Source organism: Monodon monoceros, unplaced genomic scaffold, assembly GCF_005190385.1.
Source record: "Monodon monoceros isolate NGI ecotype Baffin Bay Population unplaced genomic scaffold, NGI_Narwhal_1 Super_Scaffold_9, whole genome shotgun sequence".
NCBI lineage: Eukaryota > Metazoa > Chordata > Mammalia > Artiodactyla > Monodontidae > Monodon > Monodon monoceros.
In genome coordinates this window covers 17,875,700-17,899,108 of record NW_021703786.1, presented here as the reverse complement: position 1 = coordinate 17,899,108, position 23,409 = coordinate 17,875,700, and the positions used below count along the sequence as shown (strand labels likewise).

The 23,409-nt window shown below is 51.6% G+C and overlaps 3 protein-coding genes across 5 annotated transcripts in view; 2 read left to right on the top strand and 1 right to left on the bottom strand.

Annotated features, from left to right (window-relative positions):
- Positions 1 to 13: 13 nt before the first annotated feature.
- On the top strand, positions 14 to 10,195 carry ZNF385C (zinc finger protein 385C). The gene is made up of 8 exons (XM_029211679.1): positions 14 to 137; positions 256 to 428; positions 2,242 to 2,352; positions 3,659 to 3,824; positions 7,116 to 7,406; positions 7,933 to 8,129; positions 8,430 to 8,540; positions 9,076 to 10,195. Exons 1-8 carry the CDS (start codon positions 14 to 16, stop codon positions 9,310 to 9,312), a joined length of 1,410 nt encoding a protein of 469 aa, XP_029067512.1. The 3' UTR covers positions 9,313 to 10,195.
- On the bottom strand, positions 10,196 to 17,445 carry NKIRAS2 (NFKB inhibitor interacting Ras like 2). 2 transcript variants are annotated; one of them, XM_029211563.1, is made up of 4 exons: positions 16,839 to 17,445; positions 13,567 to 13,674; positions 12,926 to 13,167; positions 10,196 to 12,282 (listed from the first exon to the last, which is right to left on the bottom strand). In XM_029211563.1, the coding sequence occupies exons 2-4, from the start codon at positions 13,658 to 13,660 to the stop codon at positions 12,043 to 12,045; spliced, it is 576 nt and encodes a 191-aa protein (XP_029067396.1). In that variant the 5' UTR covers positions 13,661 to 13,674; positions 16,839 to 17,445; the 3' UTR covers positions 10,196 to 12,042. The 2 variants fall into 2 exon arrangements, with proteins under 2 accessions (XP_029067396.1, XP_029067395.1); XM_029211562.1 differs by lacking the exon at positions 16,839 to 17,445 and adding an exon at positions 14,663 to 14,887 and having other exon boundaries at positions 10,197 to 12,282.
- DNAJC7 (DnaJ heat shock protein family (Hsp40) member C7) overlaps positions 16,622 to 23,409 on the top strand; it is a 27,868-nt gene continuing 21,080 nt past the window's right edge. Inside the window, exon 1 of one of the 2 annotated variants that reach the window (XM_029211560.1) lies at positions 16,622 to 17,125. In XM_029211560.1, the coding sequence (XP_029067393.1) occupies positions 17,049 to 17,125 (77 nt within the window). In that variant the 5' untranslated portion in view covers positions 16,622 to 17,048. The remainder of the gene's footprint in view (positions 17,126 to 23,409) is intronic. The other variant, XM_029211561.1, reaches the window with a different exon arrangement.

Here is a 23,409-nt window from a genome sequence, read left to right as displayed (position 1 = left end):
TTACGCTGCCCCTATGGGTGGGGTGGTGGTCATCCTTCTGGGCTGGCAGCCTGGAACTGTGGACTCCCTGATTCTGCTTCCCCAGTTGTGGAGAGGAGAGGCACAGAAACGCGCTGTCATCGCCCTGGACTCGGCCAGTGCTACTTTGTGAACAGGGAGACAGGGGCTTCTGCTCTCTCTCTACACCCAAGAAGCCCATCAGCCTCATGTTCTGGCTGCAGAGGGAGGAGTGAGCCCCGTGGCTCCCCGTTTCAGACCCTGCCCTTCTTCCTCCTGCAGCAGGCCCGGCCTCCAGCACCCCCAGCCCCCTGCTGGCCTCCCTGCCCCTGCCCGCCAGGCCTCTGCAGCCCCCGCTGGACTTCAAGCACTTGCTCGCCTTCCACTTCAATGGCGCCACCCCGCTCAGTCTCTTCCCCAACTTCAGCACGGTACGGGCTGGGCTGGCGGGTGGGGGGCATGCAGCCGAGTGTAGGGGTGGAGGGGAAGGGGGGCTGCAAGGGCCCAGCTCTCAGAAGCTGGTCACCAGAGTGACCAAGTGCTCCTGAAATGGGGCCCAGCTCCCACTTAGGCCAGGGATCCAGGATGGTATCACCCCCTCCCCCCAGCAACTACTGCTGGGCCCCGGGGGGGCCTGTGAACTGCAGGTTTCACTTGAGTTTCTCTATAGGGATGTCTGTGTGCACTTGGGGTGTGCCTTTCTGTTTTAGTTTGTCTCTATAGGGCTTTGTTGTTCGTGGGTGTGAGCTTGTGCATGTGTGTTTATAAACTCTTTGTGCCTGGGTAGTTGTCTGTAATTAGTGTATGTGCCTGTGTATCTGAGAGTTTTTGTGTGTCTTGGTGTCGACTGTGTATGTGTTTGGTGTGTGTCTGGCCTCTGAGTGTGTGTTTTTCGTGGTTTGGGTGACCGTAAGCGTGTGGATGCGTGCCGTTGGTGTGCATGCCAGTGTGTATCTTTCTACTTGTCTCTGTAATTTGCAACTGCCTGTAAGCTTATGCGCTGTGTGTCTGTCTACTAGTCTGTATACACGGAAACATGTATTTCCATGTGTGTATGTGTGTAAATATGAAATTTACTTCACTACATGAGCTATAAGGTACGCCCCCTTTTTTAAAAAATTTGGAAAATCAAATATAATCATTGATGAGCCCCACCCCATCCTGACAAGATGGTAGGAAATTCCATCTCAGTCACCCTTGGGAGCTCCTTCCTTCCCACCCTCCAGGGTTGTGCAAACGTCCTATGGAGCCTGAGACATTTGGGGAGGGTCCTCTGGTCTTCGGTCCCCACTGTCACTTGCTGACATGCTCACTGTTCAGGCAGATAATCCCTAAGAGGGAGTCAACCTGCTGTCGTCCTCCTACTGGGGGCCCTGCAGGCCACTCTCCTCTGAAGTCCTGTCCTCTGCACGCCCCCGCCCTGGGTGCTGTGGGAGTTAGAGCCTCTTTCTCTTGTCAGGGAAGTTTCTCTCAAAGTTTCTGTTCTCCTCTCTCAGGAAGGTTTGGAAAGTTCCTCTTGACAAGCAAGCCCAGACAGCTTCTGCTTTGGGCCCAACAACCTAGCCCCTGAGAAAAGGGAACATAAAAGCTTGGTTTGATAGAAGAAAAAAAATTTATCTAAAATAAGGAAAAGAAATTAATATGGCAAATTAATATGCCAGAGAAACGACCCTACTACTTAGGGAACCATCCTCTGGCTTCCACTTGCTGCCCCTGCTGCCCCCGCCCAGCCTCCCACCGCCCCTGGGCCGTGGCTGTCCCTCTCCCTCTCAGACCTAGTGACAGTGGCAGAGCTGATAAGATAAGCCTTATGTCCCCCAGCCCGCAGGTCCAGCGCAAGTCTGGGTTATGGGAGAGGAAATTCCAAATTCCTTTCTCTGCTTCTGCCTGCCCCCAACTCTCTGTCCCAATAGTTGTGATTCTTGCGAATGAGAAAAAAAAAGAGACCAGAGGGGCGGCAAGAGATGCCAGTGTGATCGCCAGCACGTGGTTCTGTTTCGCAAGGTCGTGGAGGTCATCCTGGCCATCCCCCTGCCTCTAAGCAGAAGCCTAGGCTGACAGAGAAGGTCAGCCAAGGAAGAGGCTGTTTCTTTTTCTCTAATATCCACAGACATGGGAAATTTCTTCCTCTGGGCTGATCACTGCCCTCCTCCATAGTCTTAGTTTTTGGCATTTTGTAGTGCCCGCCCCCTGCCCTTACTGAGCTGACCCCACAGTTATTGTGCACTCCCACCCCCTTCACAGATGGACCCGGTCCAGAAGGCCGTCATCAGTCACACATTTGGGGTTCCCTCCCCTCTGAAGAAGAAGCTCTTCATTTCCTGTAACATCTGTCACCTGAGGTTCAACTCAGCGGTGAGAAGGAGTAGTGGAAACAGGCTGGGGAGGGGGCTGGAGACTGGGCTTCTGGGGTCTTTCCTGGAGGAATAGGGGTGGCAAAGGGACTGGGCTCCGTATTTTCTGTCCTTCGTTGCGGAAGAGCCGCTCCTGGTCCTTTATCCATCCCATCCTCTCCTCTCTCCAGATTCCTCTGCCCCGTCCCATCCCATCCCCCTGGGATTTCATTTCCCTCCCCTATGCCTCTCTCCTGTGTCCTGGACCCTTCTGCCAGAGAGAAGGCAGGGTCCCAGGGGTCACCATCGGCTCTCGGTCCAGAGCTGAGTTCTTAATGCACCTGAGAGTTTCCAGAATGTGTTCATGCCTATCCTCTTAATGAGTTCTCATGATACATCTGTGAGATGGATAGAGATGCTATCATCAGCCCCACTTTTCAGATGAGGAAACTCAGCCTCAGAGAGGTTAAGTGACTTGCATGAGGCCACACAGCTGGTAAGTAGAGCTGGGATTTGAACCCAGGCCTGGCTGACCCCATAGTCCGTATGCTTTCTACCATGGCCCGGCCCTAGAGAGCGGACCTTCCCTGCTCTGGTGAAAGTGCCCAGGGAGGGGCCACGGGGGCCTGTCTTTCCTACTTTTGGGAGCAACAAGAAGGGACCCCCTAGTGGACAGGCCAGATCTGGAGGGTCCCTCCAGGCCTTCAGGTTATGTGAGCCATGCAAGTGATGGACAGAGAGACTTCACTCTGAGGGAGGAACCGTTATCTTCTTCATACCAGGCCCAGCACATTTGCCTGGCACATAGCAAATGTTCAATAACTATTTGTTGGAAAAATGTACAAAGGGTTGAATGATCTGAGGTGCACATTCCCGAAAGTGTGGGGACTGCTCTGTTTTTCCACTTGTGCATTTATAAACCTGTTGGTAACTAACATTCACTGAGCACCTACTGCTTGTACTAGGCCCTTATCATTCATGTTCTCATTTTAATTCTCATAACTCTGTGAAATCAGTATTATCATCACAGAGCTCACGAGCGAGGAAACTGAGGCTCAGAGAGGTGATGGGACCTGCCCAAAGATGCACAGTTAATAAGCGGCTGAGGCAGAATTTGAAGCCAGGGGCTGCTTGCCTGGGAGCTCGTGTATGAGAATGCATTCTGTAAACCTCAGGGCCACACACATGCTGTGATGGTGACAAGGATGCGCCCCCTGTGTGGCCGGAGCCGTGCCTCCCTCTGACCTACCCCCTGCCCAGCGCCAGCTCATGGATGGGGCAGGTGGACTCAGCCAATGAATGGTGACCCCATGCCCTCCCCTCCCCAGAACCAGGCCGAAGCACACTACAAAGGCCACAAACACGCCAGAAAACTCAAGGCTGTCGAAGCCGCCAAGAGCAAGCAGAGGCCGCAAACCCTGGCCCAGGACGGGGCGCTGGTGTCCCCATCCCCGACTCCAGCCAGTGGAGCCCCTGAAGAGCCACAGAGCAGAGGTCAGTCCTGAACTTTTCTCCCCCCATCCCACTCCAAATCTGGCTTCTGACAAGGGGTTGAGCGATTCCTGCCTATTATTATTCCTGCTCGTGTGGGAGTATTCCATACATACAGGGAAAGGCACACATCACATGTGTAGAGCACCACAGATTTTCCAGTCTGGATCTGCTGAGATGAAGAAATGTGTCACAAGCACCCCAGAAGCCCCTCCTTGGGTCCCCTCCCGGTCACTACCTTGTTGTTAGCTTCCTAGGGCTGTGATAACAAATGACCACAAACTGGGTGGCTGAAAATAACAGAGATGTATTTTCTCACAGTTCTGGAGGTCAGCAGTTTGAAGCAAGGTGTCAGCGGGGTTGGTTCCTTCTGGGGGCACGGTTGGGTGGGGGGAATCTGTTTCATTCCGCTCTTCTAGCTTCTGGTCGTTGCCGGCAATCCTTGGCTTGTGGATGCCTCATTCCGATCTCTGCCTCCGACTTCACATCACATTTTCCCCAGTGTCTCTGTGCTTTCACATGGTCTTCTTATAAGGACACCAGTCATTGGATTAGGGCCCACCCTAGTCCAGTATGATCTCGTCTTAACTAATTACATCAGCAAAGACCCTATTTCCAAATAAGATCACATTCTGAGGTTCCAGATGGACATGAGTTTGGAGGTGAGGCTATCCAACCACCTACACCCCTCCCCCAGAGTAACTATGAGCCTGACCTTTCTCACCAGAGATCAATTTCACCTAGTTTTGGTTAATGATATACAGATGGTCCCCGACTTCATGGTGGTTTGGATTATGATTTTTTTTTTTTTTTTTTTTTTTGTACACGGGCCTCTCACAGCTGTGGCCTCCCCCGCCGCGGAGCACAGGCCCCGGACTCGCAGGCTCAGCGGCCATGGCCCACGGGCCCAGCCACTCCGTGGCATGTGGGATCCTCCTGGACCGGGGCACAAACCCGCGTCCCCTGCATCGGCAGGCAGACTCCCAACCACTGCGCCACCAGGGAAGCCCTGGATTATGATTTTTTGACTTCACAACGGTGTGAAAGCCGTATGCATTCGGTAGACACTGGACTTCCAGTTTCGAATTTTGATCTTTTCTGGGCTAGCAACATACGGCAGTGGTCCCCAACCTTTTTGGCACCAGGGACCAGTTTCACGGAAGACAATTTTCCCACGGACCGGGGAGGGAGGGTTGGTTTCAGGATGATTCAAGTGCATTACATTTATTTCCATTATTATTACACTGTAATATATAATTAAATAATTATACAGCTCACCATAATGCAGAATCAGTGAGAGCCCTGAGCTTGTTTTCCTGCAACTAGTTGGTCCCATCTGGGGATGATGGGAGACAGTGACACCCGAAGTATGTTGCTTATGTCCAGTCTACTCCGTAAGATGCAGCTTAATTGTCACTTGCCACTCACTGATAGGACTTTTTTTTTTTTTTTTTTAAGAAATTTATTTATTTATTTATTTTTGGCTGCATTGGATCTTCGTTGCTACACATGGGCTTTCTCTAGTTGCGGCTAGCGGGGGCTACCCTTTGTTGTGGTGCGCTGGCTTCTCATTGCAGTGGCTTCTCTTGTTGCAGAGCATGGGTTCTAGGGCACTTGGGCTTCAGTAGTTGTGGCACATGGGCTAAGTAGTTGTGGCTCGCGGGCTCTAGAGCTCAGGCTCAGTAGTTGTGGCACACGGGCTCAGTTGCTCCGTGGCATGTGGGATCTTCCCAGGCCAGGGCTCGAACCTGTGTCCCTTGCATTGGCAGGCAGATTCTCAACCACTGCGCCACCAGGGAAGCCCCCCACGGATAGGGTTTTGATATGAGTCTGCAGGCAGTTGATTTATTGTGGTCTCTGTGCAGTCAGACCTCTCTGCTAATGATGATCTGTATTTGCAGCCGCTCCCCAGCGCTAGCATCACCGCCTCAGCTCCCCCCCAGATCATCAGGCATTAGATTCTCATAAGGAGCCCACAGCCTAGATCCCTCGCACGTGCACTTCACAGTAGGCTTCGTGCTCCTAAGAGAATCTAATGCGCTGCCGCGGATCTGACAGGAGGCGGAGCTCAGGTGGTAATGCGAGCGATGGGGAGTGGCTGTAAATACAGATGAAACTTCACTCGCTCACCCGCCTTTCACCTCCTGCTGTGCAGCCCGGTTCCTAACAGGCCACAGACTGGTACCGATCCGATCCGTGGCCTGGGGGGTGGGGACCCCGATATACGGTAGGTGCATACTCTTTTGTGATGCTGGTCAGCAGCAGCCGCGTGCCCAGGAGGGTAAACAACTGACACACAACCATTCTGTGCCCATGCAAGCAATCTGTTTTTCACTTTCAGCACAGTATTCAATAAATGACATGAGATATTGAACACTTTATTGTAAAACAGGCTTTGTGTTAGATGACATTGCTCAACTGTAGGCTAATGTAGGTGTTCTGAGCACATTTAAGGTAGGCTGGGTCAAGCTATGATGTTCCGTAGGTTAGGTGTATTAAATGCATTTTTTAAAAAAAATTTCCTTCCTTTTTATTGATTGATTTTGGCTGTGTTGTGTCTTAGTTGCGGCACACGGGATCTTTCGTTGCGGTGGGAGGGCTCTTTGTTGCAAGGCGCAGGCTTCTCTCTAGTTGTGGCACGTGGGCTCAGTTGCCCTGCAGCATGTGGGATCTTAGTTTACTGACCAGGGATCAAACCCATGTCCCCTGCATTGGAAGGCAGATTCTTAACCACTGGACCACCAGGGAAGTACCTGCATTTTCAACTTATGACATTTTCAACTTACGGTATTTTCAACTTACGATGGGTTTATCAGGATATAACCCCATCAGAAGTTGTTGCGTGTAGCTGTATTTTGTCCTTTTTCATTGCCATGTAATATTCCATTGCGTGACCCATCAACTCTTTTCACTATTCCCCTGTTGACAAATATTTGGATAGTTTCCAGTTTTCTGCTGCTATGAATAGTGCTCCATGAATATTCTAGCACATCTTTTTGGTGACTTCCACATATTTAACAGTTCCCTAATGACTGTAGATCATCAGGGCTGGGTGGGCTCTCTGAGACCACTGGATCCAACTTTATCATATCAGGTGGGAAAGCTGAGGCCCAAGGAGGCCCAAGTCTGCCCAGTGATTTGGTGGGGAGTCTGGAATTCAGTGCTGGTCATATCTACACCAGGGACCCTTCCAATCTGCCATGCCACCCCCAGAATATCTGTGCTTAAAATCGTGGTCTCGAGAATCACCTTGGGCCTCACACTCTTGCCCCACGCCTTCCATCTCCCCAGCAGTTCCTGCAGCCCCTCCTCCTGGTCCCAAAGTCCAGCCACCCCTGAGTCCGGAACCCACGCCCAGGGAGCCGGCCCACTCAGACGTCTTGGATGCTGCCTCCTCTTCCTCCTCTTCCTCTTGCCCACCCTGCTCCCCAGAGCCTGGGAGAGAGGCGCCAGGGCCTGAACCGGTGGCGGCTGCTGTGCAAAGTAGTGTGAGTGGGGAAGGCAGGAGCGAGAAGGGGCGCCTCTACTGCCCCACGTGTAAGGTGACCGTGAACTCCGCCTCCCAGCTTCAGGCTCACAACACAGGTCAGTGCGCCCCTCACCAGCTCGAGTCCCGGGGAGAAGATGGCCCTCAGCAGATGTGGGCAGGCTAGAGCTTCTGGGCACTTTGCTCCAGGGCTAGGTGACAGAGGCGCTGTGCTCAGCTGTGGCTGGGTGGGCATTTCAGGTCCTCCCGGTAATGCCTGAGGAGGGAGAGTCGGGGAGAGAAGTCAGGCAGCAAGAACTGGAGGGTCATCACTGAAGACAGGAGACACCCCCACATCTCTCCTTGCATCAGACCCGAGGGAACTGGGTTGGAATGAGAGCCAAAGGGAAGCCGACCTGTTACTCAGCAACGAGGCCTTCCTCGGGCGATGCTGGCATGAAATGAGAACAGCCGGGAGGACCTTTGGGAGGGAAAGAGAAATCTCACATGGCTGGAGGGGCTGGCAGTGCTGAGCAGCCTGGAGGCTTCAGGGGGCAGCCAAACTGACCTGGTTTGGAGGGGGGTCTCCGTGGCCCCTGAAGCCCCTCTTTGGTGCTAGCAAGCTGTCTTCTTTCCTCCCTCCAGGAGCCAAGCACCGGTGGATGGTGGAAGGTCAGCGGGGCGCTCCCCGCAGGGGCAGGGGCCACGCAGTGCCCCGGGGAGGAGCTGGACACAAGGCCAAGAGAGTGACGGGTGTCCGCGGGGGCCGGCAGGGGCCCAGGCCCCCTTTCCACTGTGCTCTCTGTCAGCTCCAGGTCAATTCAGAGACCCAACTCAAGCAGGTGGGGCAAGTGCGGCTGGGATTGGGGGTGGAGCAGGGGTGGGGGGGGTGGGCCCAGTGCCAGGCCGGGAGGAGGGAGCCTGCGGGGAGGAGGTGGGTAGAGCAGAGCAGGGAGCAGTGGAGGAAGAGGTGCGAGGCTCCTGGAAGGCGAAGGCCAATTCTTAACCTCCCCTTCCCAGGGCCACTCCAGGGCCATGTGCATTAGGTGTGTGAATCGTGGGTAGAGGAAGGGTGAGCTAGCCGTAGTTTTGGGGTCCTTGGGTTCCTCATCTTGTTCCCAGTCTGTCTGTCTGTCCATTAGCACCTGAGCAGCAGGAGGCACAAAGACCGCCTGGCCGGGAAGCCCCCCAAGCCCTCCGGCCAGCACAGCAGGCTGCAGAAGCACGCAGCGCTGGCTGTGAGTATCCTCAAGGTATCTGTCTCCGGGCAACAGAGCTGGGACCCGGGTCCAGAGGGGAGAGGGTAAGGGGAGAGGGTAGGCCGGAAGGGAGGGCCAGCTGGGGGGCTGGGAGGAGGGGCAGGAAGGAAGCCACCCCCGTTGGAGGCTGCCTGGGCAGGGAAAGAGCTGGGGTTGGGTTTTTGGCTGTCTGGGGATCTGCTCAGAAACATTTCCGGGGGGAAGGTGGGCCCAGGTAGTAACCTCAGGGGCAACAGCGAGGCGTGGGCATGCATCTCCCAGAGACCATCTCCACCCCCGCTCCCCATAGCCTCCTCCCTCGGCCCATCCTAAGATTCTCCTCCCTCCAGGCAGGAAGGCAGGTGGTGGAGAAAGCCCTTTGGAATGAATGTTTGGGGGTGGGAAGGGAGGAGGATTTAGGTTTGGAATCCTGACAGTCACGTTCCCCCCCCCCCACACTCCACAGCAAAAAGCCCAAGGAGGGGGCCCAGGGAGGGGACAGGATTTTCCTGGGGTCAGAGACTTGAGTCCTTTCCTCTCTTCTCTGCAGTCTAAACTGGCCTTGCAGAAGCAACTCACCAAGACGCTGGCAGCCCGCTTCCTGCCCAGCCCGATCCCCACCGCGGCGGCAACCATCTGTGCCCTCCCAGGGCCCCTGGCCCTCCGGCCTGCGCCTACGGCAGCCACCACCCTCTTCCCGCCTCCGATCCTGGGCCCAGCTCTGTTTCGCACCCCAGCAGGAGCCGTTCGCCCTGCCACGGGACCCATCGTCTTTGCCCCCTATTAGCCCTCCTGGGGAGCCCGGGGCTGATTTCCCAGCAGCTGCCCTCCCCCTCCTCCTCTCCCCAAGATGCCTCGGTTCCCTGCATCCCACAGGAGACTGCCTTTTACAGCCTAGGGGTTCCTGCCCAATCTCGGAAGAGCTGGGTTAATGCTAAGAGCCCTTCACTCGATCTGCACTGGGGATTCAACTAATGCCCCCCGGCCCAAGGACCATCCATCTGCACCCTCCCTTCCCCAGGCTTCTAGGGCTAGCCCTGGGCTCCCCTCCATTTCCCATCCTGATTTATGGGGAACAAACTGGAAAATCCAAAGATCTATGCAAAATCCTAGCCCCAGCCCTGTGGTGCTCTCGTTCTCCCACTCAAGACCTATACCCGTGTGGCCCGAGGTCCGAGGAATCTTACCTTTTCCTAGCCCGACCTCTATTCCCATGCCCTGGGGGCAGGGAGGGGAGGCCCTCCCCATTCACTGGATTCTCTAGAGAATCGCTGGTGTTGAGGGGGCCGTCTCAAGGGAGAAGCTAAGGGGACAGTCACAGCCATCCCAACCACAGGGTCTCAAGATGGAGTGGGTTCAAGGTTACCTGGACGAGCTGACCATTGGGGATGTGGTGGAAGACTGTGGAGGAAGGGAGCAGTGCTAAGTGGGGCAAAGCCAAGGGGTGGCTGGAACTGCAAGCCTCTGGGGCTTTCCATCCGCTCTGACAGGATGGGCTACGACAGGGAGGCCAGGGTAATGTGCTGGCCGGGCCCAGTTTTTAACAGAGGAAGTGCTCAGTCCCACACACGTTCTCCTCTCTTAGCCTTTCATTGATTCCTCCTGAATCCCAGCTCTCGGGGCGGGGTGGGGGGAAGGGTGGGGGTGACACTGGGTCTCCCTCAGACTATGGATCCAGCTAACACCGAATCCCCCCAGGGCTCCCAAACAAAGAGCTTTCCCTTCCAGCTCTCACCCCAAACTGGCCCCTAGCGCTCAATTCAGCTTTCCCTTCCCCCACGAGCACCCCAAGGCCCCCCTCACTGTGACTCACCTGAGTATTGGGATCCACTTGGAGCCACTCTCAAGACCCGTTTTCATGCTGTCAAAATTAATGTCATAACCTCCATCCCACCCCAGCAGCACTGCCACCCTCACCCCACAATATGGGACTTTGCCAGTATTCCACCTGTATCTTTTTTAAAGCTGTTTCCAATGGGAGAACAAGAAAAAGGGGGGAGGGTGGGAAACTTTTTGATAACAGTTGTGGTTTTATTGTGTCCAACGCATCAATAAATCAGTTTAAGCCCAGGCCTGTACACGCCCTAACTCGCCCAGCCTGGGCCACCTGACCCTGCTCACCTCTCCCACCTTGGGGAGAAGGGGCGTGTACTGGAGGTCACCTGGCTGTAGTGTCTTCACCTATGCTAGATGTGTACATCAGAAGCACGAAGTGGGCACGGGAAGTTGTGGGTCAGCAGCTCACTTTACAGCGTGTTGGAAGCGTAACCACCCTTCTGAGCCCCCAGAGATCTGGCAGCTCCTGGGAAGCTGCTGTTGGCCGGCTTTACTCTGTTCAGGCATCTGAGGTAAGAAGGGAGGGCTAGACGAGCACCTTGCCCAGCCTCCACCATGGCGGCAGGCATATAAACACAGGTAATCTATAAATAGAAGTCCAGCTATCAGCTGAAAACAACCGCAGGAAAGGGTGACGACCAGTCCCCAGGGCTGTGAGGTCCGCGGATCGGGCACTGGGCAGCCACTCTGGCAACTAGAGTGGGTAGTGCACTCTTGCCCCCTGGTGGTTGGGGGGGTGGGGAGCAGTGTCCCAGCCTCCAGGGCCACAGGCATAGCACCTTGAAACGGGAGAAGCTAAGGGAACAGTGCAGCCAGCCCGACCATGGGCAGTATACAACCCACACAGGGCTGGAGAGGATCTAGATCATCTAAGCAACTGCCGTCACCTTACAGCTGAGAAAACCGAAGCCCCTAGGGGGGAAAGTCCTCGCAGGGCCACAAAGCCAGCTGGTGACTCCCAGCCAGCCCAGTCGGCATTCCATTCCTCCTCAACCAAGAAAATGCTCCCTGAGCAGGAAGGGGAAGCAGGAAGCTGGGGGAAGAGTTGAAACAAGATTATGCTCCTAGGAGGCTAGCTTCTCTCAGCCCAGGAGAGGACAGGAGAGAGGTCAGGGTGTTGGATGAGGAGGCGCCCCGAACACCAGCACACACACGTGTGCACGTCTACACACACACACACACACACACACAAACGAGACACCTGGATGCCCCTTCTCTAGAATCCAGGCTGGTGCCGTAAGCGTGTGAGTGTGTGTGTGTGAGATTGGCAGGAAACCTGGAGGTGTAAGACCCCTGCGATAGGAATCAGACCCTAGACTGGGCACTTCCACACACAGCTCTGCTTCCTGTCCAGGGCCGGCAGAAGGAACAGTGATCCAAAACCACCCTAGACCTGCTTAAAAGCAAAAACTGATCATATCGCTTCACTGGCATAAATCCTATCAATGGCTTTCCATTGCTGTTAGGATACAGCAGGATGGGGACTGGGGGGCTTGGGGACCGCTAACCTAGACTATTTGCATTTCCCAGAGTTGGGAGGGAGCAAAAGTGACCTGAGCCTGGGACAGCCCAGCTGCCTGGCCTAGTGGGGAGCTCCCCCCTTGACTGGGAAGGACAGCTTGCCTAAAACCCCCCCTCCCTTTCCCCTCAACCCATCTTCCAGAGCTGGCAAGGCAGCTCTTCAGCCATCCAAGGAGCCGCTGCCCTTGTTCTTGCGGCTGAGGGGGAAGGCAGACTTGCTCTGGGGCTGGGTCATCCTGCTGGCCAGGTAGACGAAGGGCTCCAGCAGTGAGCGGCGGTCAGCCACCGACACCTCCCAAAGCTTCACCTTCTCTGACTTGGCCCAGTGCTGAGCCACATCCGGGTCTACACGCCGCTGCTCCTGCAGGTCACACTTGTTGCCAAGGACCACGATGGTGACCTGGGGAAGAGGGACAGAGTAGAGGCCCGTGGCTGTAGCATGGACCTCAGGAATGGTCGTGAGGGCCAGTGACCACCTTGGGCTTGTAATGGAACGCCTGGAGGGGGTGCCAGATGGAGGCCAGAATTTGAACAGAGGGAGGAGAGGAAAAAGCAACCATTTCCACCTCGGAGTCCTAGGAGAGGGAAAGTCTCAATGGCTGATGTCTCATCTCTTCCTGTAATTAGAAACTGTGGACAGGGGCCTCCATCTGGAGGAGTTCCATTACAAGCCCTGTGTCACCAATGCCTGATCATTACTGGCAGTCAGTTAGTTGTTGGCAAAGTAACCGGTGAGGAAGCGCTCCCAGAATGCCTGCAGCTTAAAGCGGGATTTGAGAACAAAAGGGCCTTCACAGGGGAGAGCACAGAACCATTATAAAGAAAGACTAGCGAGGACGTCTTAAACTGGAGAAGCCTCTTTGGTAGAGCTGCCTCAACATACGGCCACCTCTAGGAGTGAAGACACCCTCCAGTGGCCTCCATCTCCGCCTTCCAGCTCTAAACCCACATCTTGGCAAATCAGTGAAAAACAGAGCCTTTCCAGGCCTCCCAAAGCCAGCCCAGGGCCCACTCTCTCTCATCACCAGGGTTCCCACACACACCTCCTTCTTGTCTTTGGATTTGTCAATCTCCTTCTTGAGCAGCTCCACGCGCTGAAAGGACTCTCGGCTGTCCGTGCTGTAGACTAGGACATAGCCATCAGTGCAGGAGAAGCAGTGCCGGGGCAACTCAGCCCCATCTCGGAGCCCCCGGGTGTCGTAGAAACGCACCTGCTCCCGCACCCCCCGGTCAGTCTCAATGGAGCCCACGTAGATGTCCTCCTGCGTCTCAATCATCTCAGAACCTGGGACAAAATGAGGAGAAAACTTGTTTCTAGGGAGAAAAGAGATTGGGAACATGAGTGACTGAATATATCCTAACAGGCCAACCAGACAGGGAGAGAAAGGTACATGGGGGCTGAGGAGAGAGGGCCAAAGACTGCGAGTCTGGCCAGACTGGAATAACTTGGGGGAACAGCTCTAATCTCACGCTGATATCTTGCTAAACACAGTGTGACACGGAAGTTTTTCCTTCCTATCTCGGACATTGGGTTTTCTCTTTCCAGATGCCCTCAGTGTTGTAGAGTTGGGATCTTTCGGTGTAATGACCAGCAGCAGCGACCTTTAGCCTTTTCGTGTTGTGATCAAATCCTCTCCTCATTCTTCCACTTCCTCCACCATGCCTCACGCCCAGCAACACTCACCCACTACGTGGTTTCCGTACAGAAGCTGCTCCAGGATTGAAGTTTTGCCCACAGAAGCCTGGCCACACACGACCACCTTGCAGCTCTTCCCCATGCTTAGCTTTCAACCTTGAAGAACGGAAGCACACTGGGTGAGGCAGGATCAAAACCAAGGGCAAACTTCCCTTGACTGAGGATGCAAATTCTGAAGTGGATGCATGGCCTCAGGGGTTCGGCCCTGTCTGCTACCCTAGGCAGGGTGTACTAAAGTGATGTGTCTATATCCACTACTGGACAGTTAGCTGTATATTATTCACCTTATTCCCAGTACGAAGCCAGTAACTGACACAGAGCAGGTGCTCGGTAAGCGTTGCCATAAAGGGGGAAGAGAGTCGCTGGTTTAAAGGAACCACTAGCCAGGTTCCTTTCTGTGCACAGGATGTGGAGGACCAGTTGCTGAAGGGAGCTCTGGCTCAGCTCCCTCTCTTTAACCATGACCCCATGGAGAAATAAGCAGGACTATTATTTTGTGTGGATCTGTCTTATACCACTCTTTCTGGGGAGAATGAACAATTAGGAAGAACATTTTGCTTTCCCGTATGGCTTATCCAGACAATTAGTTCCCTCGAATTCCCAGTCAAGGCCATGGCTCAGATGAAAAAGACAGAAACAAAAGAGTGAAGGAATCTAAGGAAAAAAACGCTTCAGAAAAAAGAAAAATTTTGTTTCTCTTGAACTGACAAACCCAGATAAGGCCTAGACACAGAAATCCCTTCTCTGTTTGGAGGTCCCAAACAGAGATCTCCTCGAAGGCATCCCAAACACAGGCTTCCCAGAAGGAACCCCAGACAAGGATTCCGCCCCCGCCAGAGGAGAGATACAGAGATCACTCTCCAAAGGGATCTTAAACAGAAACCTCTCCAAAGTAAACTCTTAGTACAGATCCCCCTCCCCGCGAGGGGCCTCATATAGTGAGCCCCGAAATTAAGGGATACCCCGACTGCTAGGCGGACCTCCGGAACAGAATTCCCCACGAGAGGGCTCCCAGAGGGAATCGGAATCCTGCCACCTAAAGGGTCCGGAAGCAGTGGTCGATCCCGGCCTCCCAGCTCCGTACCTCCTGGGGCCCTCGCAGCAGCCCGGCCGGGCCCCTCTACGCGCGCCGGGACCAGGGGTGGGGCAGCACGGCCGCAAACACTCGGATCTTCCTCCGGGTCCTTCCGGGCTCCGTCTGGCCCCGCCCCGTAGCTTCCATCCCGCAAGAACTATTTTGGCGGCAGAGAGCCGGCGCCAGCCGAACAGCGCCTCCAGAGGCCGGCGGGGAAATGACGGCCGGGAGCTGGGCTGAATGGTCTCCAGAGCACAGGGTTCTAGGCTCCCTAGACCGGCCGGGTGCTGTTTTGGTGCCTCAGATGCCCATGTGTTCTTTCTCTAAAGGCTACTACAGTAACACTTTGTTTACTCAGTCATTTATTCATCCATTGTCTTCTGAGCTCCTACTCTGTGCCAGGTACAGGACCACGTGCTGAGAAAAAGCGGAGGAATTAGACACAGTTGCCGCCCATTAGAACGTCACCATCTAGAGGAGCTAGACATCTAAACCAATAATTACAGTACAGCATGGTAAGAACTATTACAGAGGTGCTATGGGAGCACAACTAAGGGCATTTAACTTGGGGGCAGTGGGCATTACATTCTCCGCGGAAACTTCCTAGAGGAGGTCAGGTCCGTGTTGAAGTTTGAAGGGTGTGGGAGGAAAGGGTGGAGGAAATACGGCAAGAGTCATGGCATTTACTGGAACTACAAGTATTTGGGTTCATTACTGATGGTAGAAAGGAGCCAAATAATCAAAGGCCTGTGTGCCGGCCAAAGAGTTCAAACTGTATCCTAACAGCAGTGGAAAGCCATTGATACGACTTATGCCAGCGAAGTGACATGATCAGTTTTTGCTTTTAAGTGGATCACTCTGGTAAAAGAGTGAAGGTTGGAGAGAGGTGAGACTTGGGGTTAGTTAGACTATGGTAGTATTCCAAGTTTTCCAAAAAATGATGAGAATCTGAATTGGGATGGAAAGGAGATAGATTTGGGAGACATTTGGTAAGAGAATCAACAAGACTTGGTGGTAACTTGGGAGTTTTAGATGCCGAGAACACAAAGGAGGAAGATGGTTAAAGACAGATGGGCCTCCTGCATTAGACTGTAGACCGTGAGCCATTGGCAAGCAGGTTAGATGGTCTGAGTCTGCGCTTTCCCAACCCAGCACAAAGTAGGTACTTTGGAGAGGGCTGTTGAATGACTGGCTGGCTGAATGACTTCTCTCTTCCAAACCCCTGAGCCTCTCCCATCTTCCGCTCCCCAGTGTTAGGTGTGATCTCAGCTCCCTCAGCACTGTGATAGGAGGAACCATGCAAGCGTCCTATGGACAATGGCACAGACTCTTTTACTGGAGAAGCAAGCAAGGGCGTCAGGGGTCTGGGGGGCGGGGTAAATCCTTTTAAAATTCTCTTGACCCATTCTTATTTTAGTACCCTTTAACTTTAAAATTTTAACCTCAAATTCCCCCAGTTTAACCTCAGGAAACCCCTGTTTAACTCAAGTCCACAAAAATTATTGGTTTGGGTGAAGGGAAGTACTACGAAGGGCTGTGTCCTTGCCTTCTCTGAGTTCCCAATCCAGACTGCAATCGGCAAGACAAGCGTGCTGAGCACAGAGTTTATATGAGGGTTGGGAGCACTGAGGACACTGTAGAGCAGGGACCTCACCCCGCGAGCTACCTTATAAACTCCAGGGCAGGATCTGGGGCCCTGCGCCACCCTCCCTAGGCTTAATGCTGAGATGGCATTCCCAGGCGGCTGGCATGAAAGGAGCCTCATAAAAAGGTCAGCGTCATTAGGGTGATGAACGAGTTGGTGCTTGGAGATCCGGAGGGGATGAAAGGCGCGGTGTGAAGACGCCCTGCGTTCCCCTGGCTTGGTTGGTCAGGGCTTCCAGGGGCCGATGAACGCTGGGGAAACTGGATTCAGAGTGTCTCTTCTTGCCTTTCGCGGGAGGAAGCTGTGGACATACTCCAAGGTCGGGAAGGTGGTAGTGGCGGGCACTTTCTCTCCAGGGTACAGGGTCACCGCGTCCCTACCCAACTCAGACTCCCTGAGCCTCACAGGAGACTCTCTAGGATTGGAAGTTGTTATGGCAACGAGGCTCCCAGAATACTGAGGAAAGCCAAAGCCTAGAGAGCCGACACCCTCCTGTATTCCCCCTTCCGACCCACGGGTAAAGTGGCGCCCCCTACGCACAGAAACCGTCCTTGGGCCCCCGCTCCGGCGAGGAGACCACCCTGGACCTCCGGGGGCGGGAGGCCGCTCTGGCCCCAATCAGAGCCTCTCGCTGGTAGACGGGCCCGAGGTAGCCCCTCTGGGCGCAGCGCCGCCGAGCTGCTCGATGCTCCGACCGGAAGTGCTCTTCACCGCCGACCTCCCACCCGGCTCTCTGGTCCCGGCGGTAAGATGGCGGCTGCCGCGGAGTGCGATGTGGTAATGGCGGCGACGGAGCCAGAGCTGCTAGACGACGAGGAAGCCAAGAGGTAAGCGGGTGGCAGGGTAGGGGAAGGGGCGATCTTCAGCTCCATGGCTCCGGTAACCCCGTCCTTGCCGTGGTGCAGGCCCTACAGAGGCAATGCCCCGCCCTCCGAGAATCCCCCCTCCCCCATCTGAGATCGAGTCAGGATGGACCCCCTGAAGGGGCGCTCTTGGAGGTTTGCCCTCCTCTCCTGCTTCCGCCTGGCTGAGGAGCTGAGGCATGGCGTTGTTGCCCAGCAGAGAGGAAGGTTGTCCTCATTGTAGAGGCCGGGCCTCTAAGGGGGTCTCGGAGGTCTGTTGCGGGGGGGTGGGGTGGCGGCGCGGCTGTGATGACGCCTTCTTACATCGCCCCCGACTCCTTCCTTCTCTTGTTAACTTCTGTATCTTGTGTCTCAGCCCTTTGCGTCTCCGAAGCTCTTGCTGTCCTCACTTCCTTTCCTCAGTAATTATACCCCAACGAGCGCTAGTCTGGGCCCGAGGTATTGTGTGTCTCCGTTATTGACCTGGTGGTCCCACGGTTACCCCAGAAGTCTAAGGTGATAGAGAAAGAAGGGTGAGGGGTTTTGTCTCGTGCTCCACACGTCAAACCCTCTCCTTCCACCCTTTCTAAGGTCCTCATTCTTTCAGGGCTGTTTCTTAAATTAAGCAGCAAGGAGGGCAGCTGCTTGGGCGCTGTTGGCTCTGCTGGGCAGCCGCAGTGGCTCGAGATTGCCAGTCCGGACTCGGCAAGGGAGCTGCAGAGTGACTGGTTTTCGAGAACGCTCTGGATTTTGGCTACAGCTAAGGCAGGTTATTGGAAGTGGGGTTGGAACACAGTTGTGGGTAGTCATACTTGTCCTAATTCTGGAGCAGAATTAACGAACAGCTTCTGGAAGTTTGGAGCCCTGTCCTCGTCAACCGCAGGTTAACTGACTACAATTCTCTCAGTCTCCTTCCCACATATTTCATGTCTTTATACCAAGCCCATTATGGTTTCAGTCTGGAGGATTCGAGGTGGTGATTAGTTCATGAGATCTGAAATCAGGATTCCGAGAATTTTTACCATTTTTAACTATCTAGGTTTGAAACATCAGAGGTATTCAGGGAGGCAGAATGAATAGTTATCAAGCTTAAGGGTAGTTACTACGGCCAGTGTCCCAGGTTCCTGATCTGTTGCGAGCAGGAGCTGAGAGCCTTGACAAAGTGTAGTAGGTCCCTGGGATATCAGAGAAGGCAGGAAACCAGAGCCTAGTCTCTGTCTGTTCCTGGTTTTGGGGTTTCACAAACCAGTTCTTTCCAGGTGTTTAGAATTAAGCATCATTAAGGAACTGCAAAACAGGCCGCAAAACTCCCACCAATACAGGCAGAACTTAAATTAATTGTAGGGATTTACTTTACTTGTGTTTGGAAGTTCAGTGGTTCTTTGTACTATAAATAGGGAGTTGGGCTATATGTAATTTAAAATAAACTCAGCCTACTTAGTATAAATCTCTGACGTAGGCACTGTCCTTAATTTGAGTTTCCCTTCAAAGTTCCTATGTAAAGCAAATTTTTTTCCTTAAAACAAAATCAGCCCTTTTATGATATTCTATCATAAAAAAACATAAAACAGGTGATGCCGTAATGTGACCACATCAGACACAAAAAAAGTATGGTATTTGGTAGCAGTAAACAGAATAAGGGAGGGTGTTGACTGAAGTTAACTGCCTTATTTCATGGAGTTTTAAGATGTCATTGGTTGTAAAATGCACGATTGTTTTCTCTGCCACTAAGAGAAAAAAACTATAACTGAAAAACGCATTCTTATGAAATAGACTTATATGTAAAACATACATAGATCTTTTTTAGACATAATAAAATGTAAATGTTTATTGTATACCACTTATGTGAAAAAATCAAAAGGAAAATACAGTGAAATAAAAATATCACCATTTGACTTTCCGCCATATAAGGCATCCTTAGGAGGGTAAATACTGGGCTCTGTTAGTAAGAAAAAGCCTTGTTTATGTGTAGCTTTCCAAGGCTGAAAATGGAGTGGTGACTTAGAAGTTTTGGAGGAAGATTGTCTTACATTTTTCACATATCCTGGAATCCTCCTGTGTAGCCACAGCAGAGGGCAGGGATAGGCACATCTCTTACAAATGCCCTTTACTATCTGACTTGGTTAGTTATTAGGCCAAGTTCCTGTCTCTTGTTACAGTCCTACTCCTAGTTCACTTGGGGACACAGGAGTTGATGGGTCTCGGGTTGTTTTTGTAAAGTCCAGCAAGGAGTCCTTCTTTGCATCGTGGCCCAAGGGCATCCTGCTGCTGCTGCTGCTGAATTGTCACAGTCCCACGGGGAGTCGGGGGGGGCGGGCACAGTGAGAGGAACTTTCAAGAAGTTGGACCTCATGGTTGTAGCATTTTAAATGGCTACATGTTTTATTTCCTTAGCATTAGAGTCTCTACAGAAAAAGAAATGGACTCCAGTTTTTTTGCCTGTCACTCTGGACAAAGTTCTTTTTCCCTTATAGCAGCTGAGAAGCTAAAATAAAAGATGTGTTATTTGGCACTCCAAAATAGATCAGGGTTCTGGACATGAAGATTATTATTTCTCTTTGCCCACCAGAATAGATAAAGCTGCTTGGGGAGCCAGAGGACTAAATTTCAGAGGTTTTACATTTCAGCTAATTTAAAAACTTACATTTTCCTGGGAAGTTGCTGATTGTTTTACCTAATACATGAATGCCTGTCTTGAGTGAAGGCTGTCTGGTCATATTTCCTGGACTGGGGAGTAGTTTGGTCTCCGTAGGTGGTCTTTATTATGGTAAAATCGAAGGATTTCAAGTTGCTAATCAATAGAGGAAGTACTTCTGTGTCTCAGCATATATCTGGCCTGACTGGGCAGCGAGGTCCAAAAGAACCAATGGGAGACATCGACTTAGGAGCCAAGGGCATCCTTACCTGATTCCTTGGGCTGATAATCTTAACTTCTCAGTGTCTGTTTTCCTGGTGGAGGAGAGCAAGAACAATTATTAGTAGGCCCTTTCTTAGTACCTAGGTATTGTAAACTCTTTTGGGATTTTGCCTTTTATTTTTCTATGAATATTGTTGGTGGGAAGCGCTGAACCCTGAATCCATATCCCGGGGGCTGCTGTAGTTGCTATTAACTGCAGCTTCTTGGGGTGTTTTGGAGTTTGTGGCCTTAACTGCAGAGCTTGTGGGGTTACTTTTCCCCCTTCTTCCCCACTCTGTTTCAAATTCTTAGGTTTGTGTCCCCCTAAACTTTCTCTTGAAGTTCCAAGGCAGGCAGCTAGACAAAGCCTGCAAACTGAATGGGAATTTATCTTTGACCTGGAGCCCAAATCAGTGAGGAACACTGCTTTCAGCCTTCACTTTCATTTTGGTATGCTTTAAGTTTGGGGTCAGAGATGAAGAAGTGGGACAAATAAGTCACGGTTAAGGAAGGGATAAAGCTAGGAATACAGAATCCTGAATACCAGCAACTAATTGATTGAATTGAACCCTGGTATTAACAAGTGGCAAAACTGTTAAATAGCCTTTACTGGAGCAAAGGTAGAGCACAGAGAAAGGGTCTCTCTGTTCCTTGCTGGTTTAATTCAGATTCATGTATTAACTGAAGCCAGGTAAATTGAGCGATTTTAATAAAATGTTGGGCCAAGTGAGTGGCAGTTGCCCTAGTGTCTAGTTCATTCCCAACAACCAGAACTCTGATTGGCTTAAAGATCAGCCTTATTGTACATTCCAACCAATCAGGAATTGGTTTAGTCTTTGAAGCTAGTATTTTTTAAGTTTTTAAAAGCTGCATACTGGGCACTTGCCTTTGCTTTCTTTCTCTAGGACTTTAGAAGATTGGAGAACAATGGTCAGTGGCTGCCTAGGTGCCTTGTGGTCTGCAAAGTCTCTCTGAGAGCCCATTTCTCCCTTACTCCACTAATGTTTGGTCCCCTTTCTCCAGTGCTGAGTGATGTGGAAGTTACTTAGAGGTTGTTCCAGGTATTCTTTTAAATTGTCTGGATTTCAGCAGTAAGAACAGGATTCAGCATGCAAGTTTTTCCAGTAGTTTATTCATTTTATTGGATTAACAGTTTTTTTCTTTCCCATGCAGATCCAAACAGCAGTTTCTATGTTTATCCCACCATGGCAGGGGTATGAGTGATTGAGGCTTTTGAGAATGGTAATATGATCAGGAATATTTGACTTTCAGAGTCTGATTCTGAGACCTAATACTCTGTTGGCCTATGATTTTGTGTGGGGTGGCCAGATTGTCAGATAAGCAAAGTGTTAACTGTCTTTTCTGATTCTAATATTAGGCTTTTGGGGAGGGTGTGTGAGGCAAGCAGGGCTCTCTCTTATTAGAGTTTCTGTCCTGAGAATTCTGCCTCGGGCAGTTTGCTCTGAGACAGTCAACCACCTGATGAGCTAAAGAACCACAAAAACTTGGGAAGCAAAATAACAGTTGACAGTGTAGACTTCTGACTCTAGTTCCCATCTCCATCTCCCTCCCTCTTTCTCCACCCCCACCAAAAAAAAAAAACAACCAAAAAAACTCAGAAAGCAACCTTTTTCCTAATTATAGTTCCTCAGTTCTAGTTTTTTTTTTTTTTTGGCCGCACCACATGGCTTGTGGGATCTTAGTTCCCTGACTAGGGATCAAACCCGGGCCCTCGGGTGTGAAAGCACAGAGTCCTGACGACTCGACCGCCAGGGAATTCCCCAGTTCTAGATTTTTGATGAGTGCTAGTGTCCCCGTGAGGGTAGTGGGAGATGTCACAGAATGGGAAACCAAGGGATAGAAAATGGTGGGTTTGGGGAGGTATTATGAAAACAAGTCTCTGGCTAATGCCAAAAAGCCAGTGGCTTGTGTCCTCAGAGTAGCTTCTGAGAAGCTTATTTCTCAGAAGCAACTTCTTGGTTGTGTCTCCTGTCCCCAGGGGTAAATGAAGGTTAGGTAGATGCCACAGATTTTGGCACCTCCCATTTAAGGAACTAGCAGAAGTTTTTAATACAGTTGAGGCTGCTATTTCAGTGTGAATATCCTTCTGCCTGCAATGCTGGAATTTCCGTCTGGATTGATTGCTTGCTTGCTTGCTCTTTTTCCCCACTGAATAAGACAGCCACCTCCAATGTGTTGCCTGGTGTCCTTCCCTACTTGAGCAGTAGAGAGTGCTGCTGCCTTGTGTAGGCTGTGTCTGTGACTGCACTTGGTGCCTTTTGGTCTCTTCTGGCTCTGCCCCTGTTGAGATTCCCTGAGTGTCCAGACGGAGGACAGTTTGAAGTGGTATATTTTTTTCATCTTCATCTCCTTCTCTTTTTGGGGGGAGGGTGGGTGTTTTAACTGGGCTTTTAAGTGAAAGCAGAAGCTGCCTATTCTATAGGAAATTGGGTAAAGGAAGCTGGGTAGCCCACCCTTACCAACAGGTAGAAGTTGGATAGAGTCCACCCTCTATTTTCTCTGGACCTTTATGAAGCCTTTATTTGCTCTCAACATCTAGCACCTTGCGTTTTAGCAAACACTCTATCTGTGGAATTGTTCCCGCTCATATATGGCTTCCACCTATCCATGTGAAACTTAAATTGTTAGAGGATAAAAAAGAAAGAAATCGAATAATATGCATTTGGTAAGATGGAGTAAAAGGCTTCTGGGCTCCTTTTACTTTACTCTCTCATGAAGGTCAGAGAGAGTACAACATGAAACAGGCCCTGTGACATGCCTTTGGGGACAAGAGGTCTTGTACTGTGGGAAGGAGGAAGGAATTTCTACTCTGAGACTGGCCAAGATCCCATAAATTCTGAAGGGTGGAGGGCATTCCTTCATCAAGGGGCAGCTAGTAAATTTGACTGAATAAAAGAAATGGGTGCAACAATCTAGAGTAAGGGTGACATTTTGGAAGTAGTAAATATAATAGGAATGCATAAAGGATATTTGACTGGTTGGCAGTATAAAGTATTATTATTAAAGACCTGAGGGTAAAAGAAGGAAAGATATCTTTCTTTAAAGTTCTTCCTGCCAGTAAAATAGTCTCCAGGTCAGAGCCCCTAAACGCTCCTCTGCTCTCACAAGAAATCACGTTGTCCTGAGTTGTAATTTTAGTAGATTTCTCTTCCACTTCTGGAGTAGCAGACTACATCAAGAAAATGCAAAGAAAAAGAAAAAAAAAGATCTCATTCAAGCTGCCACGTCTGTTTTGATTTAAACTGTTATTAATGGCTATTGGAAGAGTGGAACTTTATTAAAAATACATTATTCTAGCCAAATACTTGAAATAAATAAGAGTACTGTGGTTCACCCCCCGCTTCCCCCCCCG